A 12,342-nucleotide genomic window follows, 5' to 3' on the forward strand; every position below is an offset into this window, starting at 1 on the left:
AATAATTAAACTGTTCAACCACAATAAAGAATTACCAATCTATAATCAATAAAAATAACAGCAAATCACAATGCATAAGATACCACAAAATATACAAAACCATGTAAAAGGATCAAGAGAAACAAAGACATACAACTTATAAAACTTTTTTTTAAAATAAAAAATAAATCATAGAAGCCTACACAAAACAAAACACCATACATGGAATGAGTCTACCCATGCGGCTTGATGGAGGTAGAAACTGTCTCTCATGTCTTGTTATGCTGTCGTTTCTACGGGGATATACGCTCGGTATTTATTACTCCTGTTATACAAAAATCTCTAAATGGGTCCAAACTTCAATGTCTAAAACTACTGGTAGAGGACAAGGATCTAGAGATCACGCTAAGCGTGGCCAATTTCTGTGCGACTGCCATAAAACTTTGGGAACAAGCTATACTACCAGAATGATTAAGCTTTTAAATGATAATTTTAGGTTATATTTTAGTAATTAAGTTTTAATATATATTTTTATTTGCCACTATATCTGAATTAGAAGGGACGCGGGTGGCGCTGTGGGTAAAAGCCTCAGTGCCTAGGACTTGCCGATCGAAAGGTCGGCGGTTCGAATCCCCGCGGCGGGGTGTGCTCCCGTCTTCCGGTCCCAGCGCCTGCCAACCTAGCAGTTCAAAAGCACCCCCGGGTGCAAGTAGATAAATAGGGACCACTTACTGGCGGGAAGGTAAACGGCGTTTCCGTGTGCTGCGCTGGCTCGCCAGATGCAGCTTTGTCACGCTGGCCACGTGACCCGGAAGTGTCTCCAGACAGCGCTGGCCCCCAGCCTCTTAAGTGAGATGGGCGCACAACCCTAGAGTCGGACACGACTGGCCCATACGGGCAGGGGTACCTTTACCTTTATATCGGAATTGTCTCTGTTATACCCAATTGCAATTCAATGTATTCCTGTTGTGTTTTATGATTTTCCTGATATTGTAAGTGAGCCGGAACTGGTCTGTGACGGTAATAATAAAATTCAATTCACTGTTGTTGTGTGTAGGTTTTATTTTATTTGTTTTTTATCTTATATTTGGAAATGTACACCCAGTTTTCCCCCTTTATTTTTTGGGGGGCCCCCAAGAGAGTGGGGCCCTAAGCTATAGCTTGTTTAGCTTATACGTAAATCCAGCACTGGTCAGGGAGATCCTTTGACCTAAAATAAGAACTTGTCGTGCCTCATTATTTATGGTTTAAGATGGTCTGCTAGGTGGGGGTGGGGGTAGGGCGCCTGGAAACACAAAACATTGATTATAGTACAGCAAGTAAATCAAGGTTTCTATAAAGTGTGCCATCTGCAAAGGAGAGTGTTGTGTTGAAAATGGTGTCATTTTGTCCAGATTTTCAATATGGGGAATATGGCAACCCTACCATGACAGTATGTATAGGGTTGCATGGCCCAAATATTATGCCCACTTACTTTGGATTTAATTCTCCCCAAAAGTCAAGTGAGAGAGAACCCAGGAACTGTCTCTGTTAAACAGAGTGAAGAGTGGGCCTCATTCTGAAAGGTGAGGCTGGAGTGAGTGTTCAGGTGCAGGTTGACATGGCTCTGGGAAGCACTGCCCCCCCCCCAAAAAAAAATCAGATGGCACAACAAAGGTGCAACCTATTCTTCTCTTGCTGGTAATGTGCTTTAATAGGGGGACATCTAAATAAAGTTCCAGGAAGGGATTTCAACCACATGCCTTAAAGGCCTTGGAGTCCATACTCATCATGCCTTTGTCTCTGGCACAGGTACACACTGCTGTTTTATTATTACATTGTTGCATAGCACCCCAATCTCAGAGCTGCGAGAGTCCAGGGGTCCCTGGGTTCGTGTTTCCTTTGAAAATGAGGCACAGTGCAGGCCGTTGTGCCTTTTTCACAGATGGTTTATTTGCATGTATATAAAACCTGAGCCTATGATGGAGAGGTTCACAGCATTAACACCTAAAAAGGTCTTGTTTCTCCCGTAGCCGCAGCCTTGGTTTCAAAGAGACTTCAAGATTGCTCTATCTTTCTTTCTCCTAGTTTGCTGCTTGACATCTGGCTGACATCATTGCAAAAACTCTGCTCTCAACTCTTGCTCTGTCTGTTGAGGGAGAGGGCTCTACCCATTTTCCGTCTCGCACGGAGCCCCTGGATCCCTCATCATCTCACCAGGAAGCTGGTTTGGCTGCTCTGGAAATTAGGAGGCTTGACTAGCTTTTAACACTTCCATGACCCAGGGATTAGATGGACTTGGTAGACATTAGCAACCCCCAAACTCACAATAATATATTTATTTATTGTGTGCCATTATTGCTAGTGGGGCTAAAAATGTCTTACAGATTTTGTGTCCATGTTTATGGGGCACGGGTGGAGGAGTGTCAGTTTTGGGGTGAGAAATGTCCCTATTTTCATCTGAGGAATGTTGGAGGATATGCAGTGGCTATTCAACATCAACATGAAGCTATTGGGAACAATCATTTGGAGTTTTGGAGTGAAATGTCATCCATATGTTGAAGATACCCAACTCTAGAATCTCCATTACGCAAACTGTGGATTGGTGCCTGGATGCCATGGTGCATGACAGCCAACAAACTGAGGTTGAACATTGAAAAACTGGAGGCCTTGTGAATGAGTGATTTCTGGGTCTTGGAGATGGGTCAATTGTTTGGCAGCCTGGACACAGTGGTTCATGCACTGGTAACTTCAAAACTTGATTATGGCAGCATGCAGTGGGACTGCCTTTGTATCAGGTCCAGAAGCTGTAGCAACTGCAGAACTCAACAGCCACACTCCTTATAGCAGCAGGCTACTGGCCACGTGTCAATCTGTTGCTGAGACAGTGGCACTGGTTGCCAATTTGCTTTCAGGTCACATTCAAGGTGCTCAAGTTTATTTCCACAAGTTCCCAATCAGTTGCTGGGAATTGCAAATGGGGCGAGTGGTGTCGCTGTCCAGTCTTGCTTTTAGGCTTTGCACAGCCATCTGGCTGGCCATTGTGACAACAGGGAGCTGGAACAGCTGGCCTGGTTCAGCAGGCTGATGTAACCAATGGCCAGTTGAAGCTTGTGGGAAATCTAACATTTGCCCAAATCTTGATTGCCTCAAAGTGGTGCTCACCCAGTGTACCTGCTGAAGAGGAGTGGATTCACAGTGTACTTGCTGAAGAAACATGGTTTCACAATTTCTTTCTAAAATCACTAAGCTGCTCATTTGGCTGAGTAAGGAAAGCCAAAGGAAAGGAAAAAAAAAAAAAAAAACTGGTAAATTATGGAGCCCTTTTGTAATCTATACCAGGAGTGGGGAACCTCTGACATGTGGGCCATATGCAGCCGCTGCCTGCCTCTCCACAGGGTCCAGGAGAGCGTGTGTGAGTGCAGGTGGTACATTGTTTCTCGGCTTGGGGTCACAAGGGGGACCTCCGAAAATGTTTGCATACATTGTGTGAAGACTAGCATTAACATTTTGTGTAGAACTACATAAAATCCCATGACACTTCCTCCTCTGTCTGCTTCCTCGTCTGCCAACATGCCCCTGCCTACTGGCCCCCATGGTGAAAGTGCACAAGGTGAGAGGTGAATGAGAAGGCGAACTTTCCTCGCCTCTCCTGTGGGTGATGTGCTCCGCCTTCTGAGGGGACTGCCATCCGCCTGTGAAGTGTGGGATATGAACCATGCAGCCAAACCAACAATGCATTTTTGCTAGATAGGCACATGACCGAAGCTGAAGCCCTGTGAGTTTCTTCCTGGAAGTTTCTAGAAAGAACTCTGAGAGACACTCCCACTGTGACCCGTTTTGGGGAGGGTGTGGGCACTTCCTCTCCCTCTTTGCTCTCTCATCATCATTCTTCCAGCAGTGTAGAACCATTTGCTTGTCTGAGCTCCAAAGCTCAGACTCCACCATCAGCTTGACCAAAGTATGTCTTTGTAACTGGATCACCATTTTAAGCCCCTCTGGACAAAGCTGCTGTATCTGTTACTCTTCAACAAGTATTCTGAGTGAGTGAATGCTATCTTTACCTTTTTCAAGCAAGAATCTGTGTGATTATTACCATATTTTTTGCCCTATAGGACGCACTTTTTCCCCTCCAAAAATGAAGGGGAAATGTGTGTGCATCCTATGGGGCAAATGCAGGCTTCAGGAAGCTATCCGCAAGCCGTGGGAGAGCTGCGCGACTTTGTGCAGCTCTCCCACGGCTTGCGGAGAGCTGCCTGCACCCCGAAGCCTGGGGGTGCGCTGAGCTCAGTGCCCCCCAGGCTTCGCGCTTCGCGCAGCTCTCCCACAGCTTGTGGAGAGCTGCCTGTTCTGGGGGCAGTCGGGGGAAGCTCGGGCTTCCCCCGCCCCAGCCCTGTGCCTCGGGGGGAAAATAAAACATTTTTTCTTTATTTCCCCCCAAAAAACTAGGTGCGCCCTATGGGCCGAAAAATACGGTATTTTAAGGGGGAGAAAAAAGGAAAGACTTTTTAAGCAGCAAGGGGATACACTCTGCTGAACTTACAAACATGAGGAAGGGAGGATAATATCTAATAAATACAACTTTTCAAAGCATCAATACACATCTCTACTTGAAGGGCAGCAGGTGATGGCATGACGTGATGTCATACCATCATGTTGTGCTTGTGTGTGGGGGGCACCCACATACTGGGGCTCAGGTTGGTGCCTCTGGTCACAGGTGTCTCCTCCTCCTCCTGCAACAGGCTACTCCCCTTCTCCCCCCCCCCCAAAAAAAAATCCCAGGAGGGGCATGAAAAGGGCAGAGGAGAGAGTAGCTGTACACAATCTCAGTCATGAAAAAAGCCCTGGAGAGGAGATTTAGACAGATGCGAGGTGTTTGGGGATCTTTCGTCTTGGTAACTGATTTCATGGAGTAAAATCCACAGGAAATGAGCTGTTGTATTCATTAGGCCTGACACTCTGTGAAAATTGTGTTTTTACTAAGAAAGAGTTAACTCAAACTTTTGTGGAACCAGAAGAAACCCGAGTCCCCCTAAAAAATGGATGCAAAGCTTGCTAGCTCTCTTTAACTGTGAGACCGAATTGTCTGCCTCAACATTCAGTCTGAGCTGTTATATGACTGAAATGTGTCCCAGTATAGGACTGTCATTGATTAATCTCCCCCAGGAATTTCAAAACGACTCTTTAAGAAGCATCTGAATTTGTACAAGAGGGAGAGGCCACAACAAACTTTAAAGTAAATACCTTAGAATATTTACATGGTTTTGCAGAAGAGAATATGCTGTACTCAGTGATTGATTCTTAAAGAAATTACTGAAGTATTAGCTTTGGTGGGGGTTGCGCAGCACATCTGCTGTGGCACTCCCCATTTTACCTCTAGTGGTGAAATGGGATATACAGTGGTACCTCGGGTTACATATGCTTCAGGTTACATATGCTTCAGGTTACAGACTCTGCTAACCCAGAAATAGTACCTCCGGTTAAGAACCTTGCTTCAGGATGAGAAAAGAAATCACACGGCGGTGGCGTGGCAGCAGTGGGAGGCCCCACTAGCTAAAGTGGTGCTTCAGGTTAAAAACAGTTTCAGGTTAAGAACGGACCTCCGGAACGAATTAAGTAGGTAACCAGAGGTACTACTGTACCACTCTTGACAGCAAGGCAGCCCAATGTCTTGCATTCTTCTTCTCCGTTTCTTGTTTCTCCCCCTTTTACCTTAAGTGGAGAAATGGGATGCACCAAAGTTGACTAATTATTGATTAAAATTGGACCTGAGAGTCTGGCCAGGGATTTCACCCCTGCTCGCTGCCAAAGGTATCTCCCATCTCCAAGCACTACAGTGGTACCTCGGGTTATATACGCTTCAGGTTACATACGCTTCAGGTTACAGACTCCGCTAACCCAGAAATAGTCCCTTGGGTTAAGAACTTTGCTTCAGGACGAGAACAGAAATCATGCTCTGGCGGCCCGGCGGCGGCAGCAGCAGCAGCAGGAGGCCCCATTAGCTAAAGTGGTGCTTCAGGTTAAGAACAGTTTCAGGTTAAGTACGGACCGCAGAATTAATTAAGTACTTAACCCGAGGTACCACTGTATTATTTTCCCCAACAAATGTTGCATTTGGTAAAATAACACAACACACACTATTAACCATATATATTTATTTTCGACATGATTCAATGATTTCATTTGCACATGAAAGTCAAATACAGCCTGTCTTTGAGGAGCTTCTAGACTTCTAGAAAGAAAGCCTGGGAGTCCTCAGGCTGGGACCACCCCTTCTTCAACCACTAGGCCGTGCAGTGGTGTCTTCTGTGGCATCCTCGACCATTGCTTCAGTGCACTCTAACTGAGTGATCTCAAATCCCGATGATTCAAGATCAGTCTTCAGCAACCCCTGATTGTAGTCACACTTGTTGAACACTTGTACAAGAACTTGTTGAACACACTTGTTGAACACACTTGTACAACTTGTTGAACACACTTGTACAACAAGTACTACTTGTTGCACAGCCTCGGGCAGCGCCCATCAGAGTGCTTCCCCCTGTTGGAAAAATAACCACACACATATTTTTGGAATCCAAAACCCTCTCCCTCAAACAGAAGGGTGGGCAACCTATTTCAGCCCAAGAGCTGTTTTCCAGTCTGGGTGACCTTCTGGGAGGTCCACATGCCAATGGAAACATATGTAAAATCCACCTTTACACGGCAGGCTATTTTATACATACATTCAACCCCCCCTCTCTGTTCTCCCTCCAGGTAACCAAGAGTTCAGGGGCAACAATTCAGCCAGGCCAAAGCATACAGGTCGGGTATGAATTGGGGCTTGTGAGGGGCGTGGCCTAGGGGAAGGAGGTGTGGCTAAGTAGGATCCGAAGGGCCAGAGAGAGAGAATCCAAGAGGAATGCCTTTGGCTCCTGGGCCTGTGGGTCTCCACCCTGCCCCCTCCAATTTAAATTGCAAATTTTAAGATGTATTTTTATTGAACAAAATCTATATACCGCTTGATCGCAGTAAAAACTGCTAGGGGTTTACAAGAAATACTTACATCAGCAATAAAAGCAGTTAAAACCATTAAAACATTTAAAACTCAATTGAATGAACAGCAAAAGGGAATAGAGCATGTCCCTATCTGAACAGGCTTTTAAGGTGTTGCTGGGGATAAAAATGGAATAAACAGGCACAGGGTTCCAGACAAGAACTGCAGAAATCACTAGCACCTTCCCTGTATTCTTCTCCTCCTCCCACCTCCTTGCACACACATCCCTCCTCCTTGGGCTCCTGCCCATCCCAGACACTCTGTGAGGGCAATGTGGGTCTCCTAATAAATTTCAGCACCCTTAATAAACAAAGTATCCTAGCGTCTTTTAGGGGAAGCTATGACTGCTCAAAGTGGCATGATACTGCTTTAAATGCATAGTACAGATGGGGCCCTAGCTGCACTCCACCATACAAGACTCACCGAACTTCATGCGACCCCCAATGTAGAAGCATTGATCCTCCTCATTTCTGCAGCTGACAGTCTTCAAGCCCTCACAATCGTCTGTCAAGATGGAGAAGCAACTCGGGCACTTCAGCCCATTGGGCTCCCTCGTCTCACTCTCAGGCACTGGAAAACAATCACCACACCACACCAACATTGCAGTTAGTCAATGTATTTCTTTTGCAGATGAAAATCACAACGTACTGTATATGGGGGTGGGAATTGTACTCCTCCTTCCAAGATGGATGCCTACCACCTTCCAACACTTCTGCAAGTGGAGTGCTTCAGCCATGCTCCATTCATCCAGGGCTACAATAAGGCATGGTGCAAGGGATTTCTGACTGGAGCCACATTCACAGCATACATTTCAAGCAAAGGGATACCACTTTAAGCAATTGGGCTTAGCACTGAGCAGCATTGGGGGGCCTTCTGAGAGATAAAATGGTAGCCACGAATGGACACAAATGATGATAAAATTCTACAAAATGGCCCTCTGCCCGAGAGCGGGAAAGAGAAAGATAGCTCTTAGTAGTTTTATCCTTAAAAAATCACTTCTGGAAAACATGTGCTTAGTTTTGGTAAAATAATGATTTCACCTAAGAAAAAATGGTAGCTAATAAGAACTATTGTGTGGGGTTTGTTTGTTAATCCATAGCTCTGTGAAGGGAATAGGGGTTTCCCAATTAACTCTCAGCACCCTTAGGAAATAACCACTCCCAGAATTCTTTGTCCTAGTGTTGTACTGTTTACAATAAAAACTTACACAAGGGTTTTGGGAATACTAAGGAGAACCACAAAATGGTGCCTCCTCCCACCAAGGAAGGAGGGGTGAGTGAAGGTCTACATCAGGAACAAGGGAATGTGAACATCTACATCAGAAACAAGGGTGGGAGGAGACCAGAGTTCAAATCTGTACTTGAGCCACGACACTTGCTGGGTGACCTGGGGCCAGACACTGCCCCTTAGCCTCACTTATTTTACATGGGTGTTTGAGGCTAAAATGGAGAGCATGAGGGCTCTTTGGAGGAAAGAGTAGGGATGTAAGTATCAGAAGCTGCTGCAGGAGAGGGACTGTGAGTAGCACCACGCAAGGAATGTTTCTAGGACTAAGGTAAAACTGTGAAGCTCCCTTGTAATTTTTGCTCATGTATGGTGCATGCTGTTCAAGTAATCTTGTTATTGATACATGGTTTTTGGTTTTGTTGTATCTGCAGTCTTTCTTTTACTATGCTATGTTGTTAAATAATGCAGATATCCTCTTAGAAAGCCCTGTTCTGTGGCGAAGGCAGGAGCCCATGTTGCGGATGTTTGTAGAAGGCCTGGCCAATCCAGAGGTATCATACTGCCTTATCATTCACTGGATCACCAGCTTTTTGTGGTGAGTGGGTTTGCACGTTCCTATGACCCGTGTGAGCAAAGCCATCAGGAATCCTGTACTCCTAACAGGGTCACCCAAGGCGGTAAGGTCAAAGGGAAGGAGCTAGACAAAGAATGATCCAAAAAGTCCTCAATGGCAGAACAGGCGGATGATTACAAGCGGTATGTTAGAACAGCTGTGAAGACAGATGAAGGCTGCAGCAGATAGGAATTTACCGGTTCATTGTGACTACTCATGCCATCGGAACAGAGCCCTACTGGGAAGATTGTGCCATGGTCACCATGCACTGATCTACACACATAAAACAAATTCACACACAGGCGTCTTCCAAAAACCCATCCGAAACCCAAAAAGTCCCATGGCGATTGGCAAATGGTAAAGGGCCGGATCGTGAAATTTGGAAGTCCTTAGTCATGAACCGGCACATGGGCAGTGGATACAGATTCAGTCGTTCTGACTCAAGGAACAAGGCAGTTGAGTAGAAGGAAAAGGAGGCTACACTTCTGTAACAAGAACATCTGATACATGGGGTAGGCTTAGCTATCAAAAATGATCTTGTGAAGCTCCTGTCAGAAGTCTCTAACGGTAATAATGAGTGACTCTCAACCTCTCAAATAAAGCTCACCAAAAACCAACAGGCTACCATTATAAGCACTTATGCACCAACACTGGATGCTGATGAAGGCATTAAAGAAAAATTTTACTCTCAGAAACTATAAGGAAAATAAACTCATCCTCCTGGGTGATTTTAATGCAGGGGTTGGGCGAGATTTCGATCTGTGGCGTGGGACTATTGGAAAAGAAGGAATTGAAAACAGCAACAGAACAGAATCTTACTTTTGACAATATATGCAGCGCACAACCTTGTTATTACGAACACACTCTTTTGACAGAAAAATTAATTTTAAACTTCATGGTGGCTTCCTTGATCAAACCACTGGCACCTCTTAGACTACATCATCGTCTGTGCTAAAGATCGCCATGATGTGCTCCTTACCAGAGCTATGACGAGTACCGACAACTGCTGGACAGATCACCGACTAATACACTCCACGGTGGCTATCAAATTATACCTTAATGCCGGCTTCAAGGAAGGAAACCAAGGCACAAAATGAACACTCAAGTCCTTCAAGATCCCATTAAGTGGGATTGCTTCCAAATGACTCTTAAGGAGTCTGCTTTCAGAATTCCCTGATAAGATCGATGTACACTGGATCAAGCTAAAAACATCCATTATTGCAGCCTGTGAACAAACTAATGAATACCAAACCAAGGAACACCAGGACTGGTGTGGTGTTATTCCTATCTTCCTCTGCACCTGAGGGTCTCAGTATGCAATTCATGGTAGCTCACTTAGCCAGGCTCCAGCTCAGCGCAGCTTCCAGCTTTGAGGTTCTTGGTTCAAATCCCAACTCTAGCTTCTGTCTCCTGTTTGAAAAGGATGGTGATACAGGCCTGTGTCAGCAGCTGGTGTACGCCAGGAGCCTAGCCGGGGCTTAAAGATGGAACCTTCGTATTAATTGTTTTAGTGAGGGCCACATTTCCTTCAGGTCAAGCTGCTCAGGGCCACATGCCAGTGGCAGGGGCTGTTGCGAAAGTGACTGGAGCAACAAATGTATTTTTTAAAAAATCTTTTTATTTTTTGCACCACCTGGTTCTTCTTCCCTTTGTGTAGATAGTGCTCCTCTATAGCTTAGTAATTAGGTGGCACTGGAGCCCATTGCATCTAATACATCTTTCTTAGCATTTGCTTTAACCTGAAGATATTAATTCCCTGAATGCAAACTTAAAAGAAATCAGTTCCTTCCCATACAAGAAGGACAGAGGCCTGTCCCACTAAAAATATCTCTACAAATGCATCAAAGAAAATGGGTCACTCTAGGTTTGGGGGCTAGAACTCAGGGAAACCAATGAGGCAGTGACGTGTAGTGGTTAGAGGGTTGGACTAGAATCTAGGAGACCAGGGTTCAAATTCCACTGTAGCCCTGACACTTGCTGAGTGGCCTGGGGCCAGGAACCATCTCTCAGTGTAACCTATTTCACTGTATATTTTGAGGCTAAAATGGTGAGCGGGAGCTCAAGCGTTTTGGAGGAAAGCATAGGATGTAAATACCAGAAGCTGCTGCAGGAGAGGAACTGTGAGTAACATTATGGGAGGGGTGTTTCTAGGACTAAGGTAAAATGTGATGCCCCCTTGTAATTTTTGCTAATAGATGCTGCATGTTGTTCAGGTAATCTTCTTATTGAGATTTTGGGTTTTGTTCTATTAGTTCCCCCCACCCCCATACTATGGTTCCAATGCTTCCCTGCTGGTTCCCTCTGTCAGTGGCTCCTCCCTGGATACTGCCAAAAACTTGTTTGTCTTTCTTTGACCTCCCTAATTACATGAGTTTTGTGAGATCATCTTTCCTGATGATGATACTTACTTTCAGGAGGTCCGCTGTTGCACATATCTGTCTTGCAGCAGGAGAGCTTGCTGCGCAAGTATATTGATGAGGTTATGGAGACACTGGAATAGTCTGCATCACACAACTCTGTATTGATGCAGGACTTGAGAACCATTGTTGACCCCAAAAGTGCTATAAAAGAAAGAATTGGAAAAGGAAATAACTAGACCTGGAGATAGGGCTGGTCCACCCATGAGGCAAGGATTGACGATCACCTTATGTGGCAGGATCCAGAGGGGCAGGTGATCTGACCACCAAGAAAAGTATTGCCTAATGCTCCTGCCTTTGAAGCTGTGGTGTGATCCTTGGAGGCAAGATCTGCCACCTCCTCATCAGTTCCTCTCCCCCATTTGAGCCACCCCATGTCTCTGTTGTTCGTTGCAGGGACCTTGGAGCTCCTTCCTTTTCTTTTTTAATATAATGTTTATTGAAATTTCTTTTTTCCTTTATAACAACCAAATAAAATGTCCTCATCACATATATGTTTGCTCAAATTGAGCATTGACTTCCGTCCCCCTCCCTGACTTCCATATGCAATCACTTTTATCTTCTCATTTCTAAATCACCCTATTTACTTTACCTCCATACTTAAAAGACTTACTTCTAATTTTTATAAACAGATATCAAATCATAACCTAACAAAATATTTTAAATCAATCCTGTAAATGTTTTAAAATGTTTGTAATGTTCATTCATATATTGTACAAATTAACTCCAGTCCTTTTCAAACACTTTGTCTTGCTGGGTTTGTATTCCCCCGGTCAGTCTCGCCAGCTCGGCGTATTCAATCATCTTTGTCTGGCATTCTTCCAACGTTGGAAGTTCCAGCTGCTTCCATTTCTGGGCTAAAAGTATCCTTTCTGCCGTGGTTGCATACATAAATATATTTATGTCTTTTGGGGAATTTCTTCACCTATTATCCCTAATAAAAAAGCCTCTAGTTTTTTTTCTAAAATTATTATTGAAAATCTTTTTCAGTTCATTATATATCACATCCCAGTAAGCTTTAATCTTAGGACACATCCACCACATATGGAAGAAGTTCCCTTCCCTCTCCTTCCCTCTCCTTACATTTCCAATAT

The 12,342-nt window shown here is 44.7% G+C and overlaps 1 protein-coding gene across 1 annotated transcript in view; it reads right to left on the reverse strand.

Moving 5' to 3' along the window:
- Positions 1 to 12,342, reverse strand: part of LOC308483125 (phospholipase A2 inhibitor NAI-like) — a gene marked incomplete at its 3' end in the record, with an annotated part of 99,619 nt that overhangs the window by 11,470 nt on the left and 75,807 nt on the right. The window contains exons 4-5 of the mRNA XM_081016711.1: positions 7,415 to 7,561; positions 6,437 to 6,496 (exon numbers count right to left, since the gene is read on the reverse strand). Coding sequence (XP_080872837.1) covers positions 6,437 to 6,496; positions 7,415 to 7,561 — 207 coding nt within the window. The remainder of the gene's footprint in view (positions 1 to 6,436; positions 6,497 to 7,414; positions 7,562 to 12,342) is intronic.

Source organism: Podarcis pityusensis (genome assembly GCF_964106645.2).
Source record: "Podarcis pityusensis genome assembly, chromosome: 8".
Lineage (NCBI taxonomy): Eukaryota > Metazoa > Chordata > Lepidosauria > Squamata > Lacertidae > Podarcis > Podarcis pityusensis.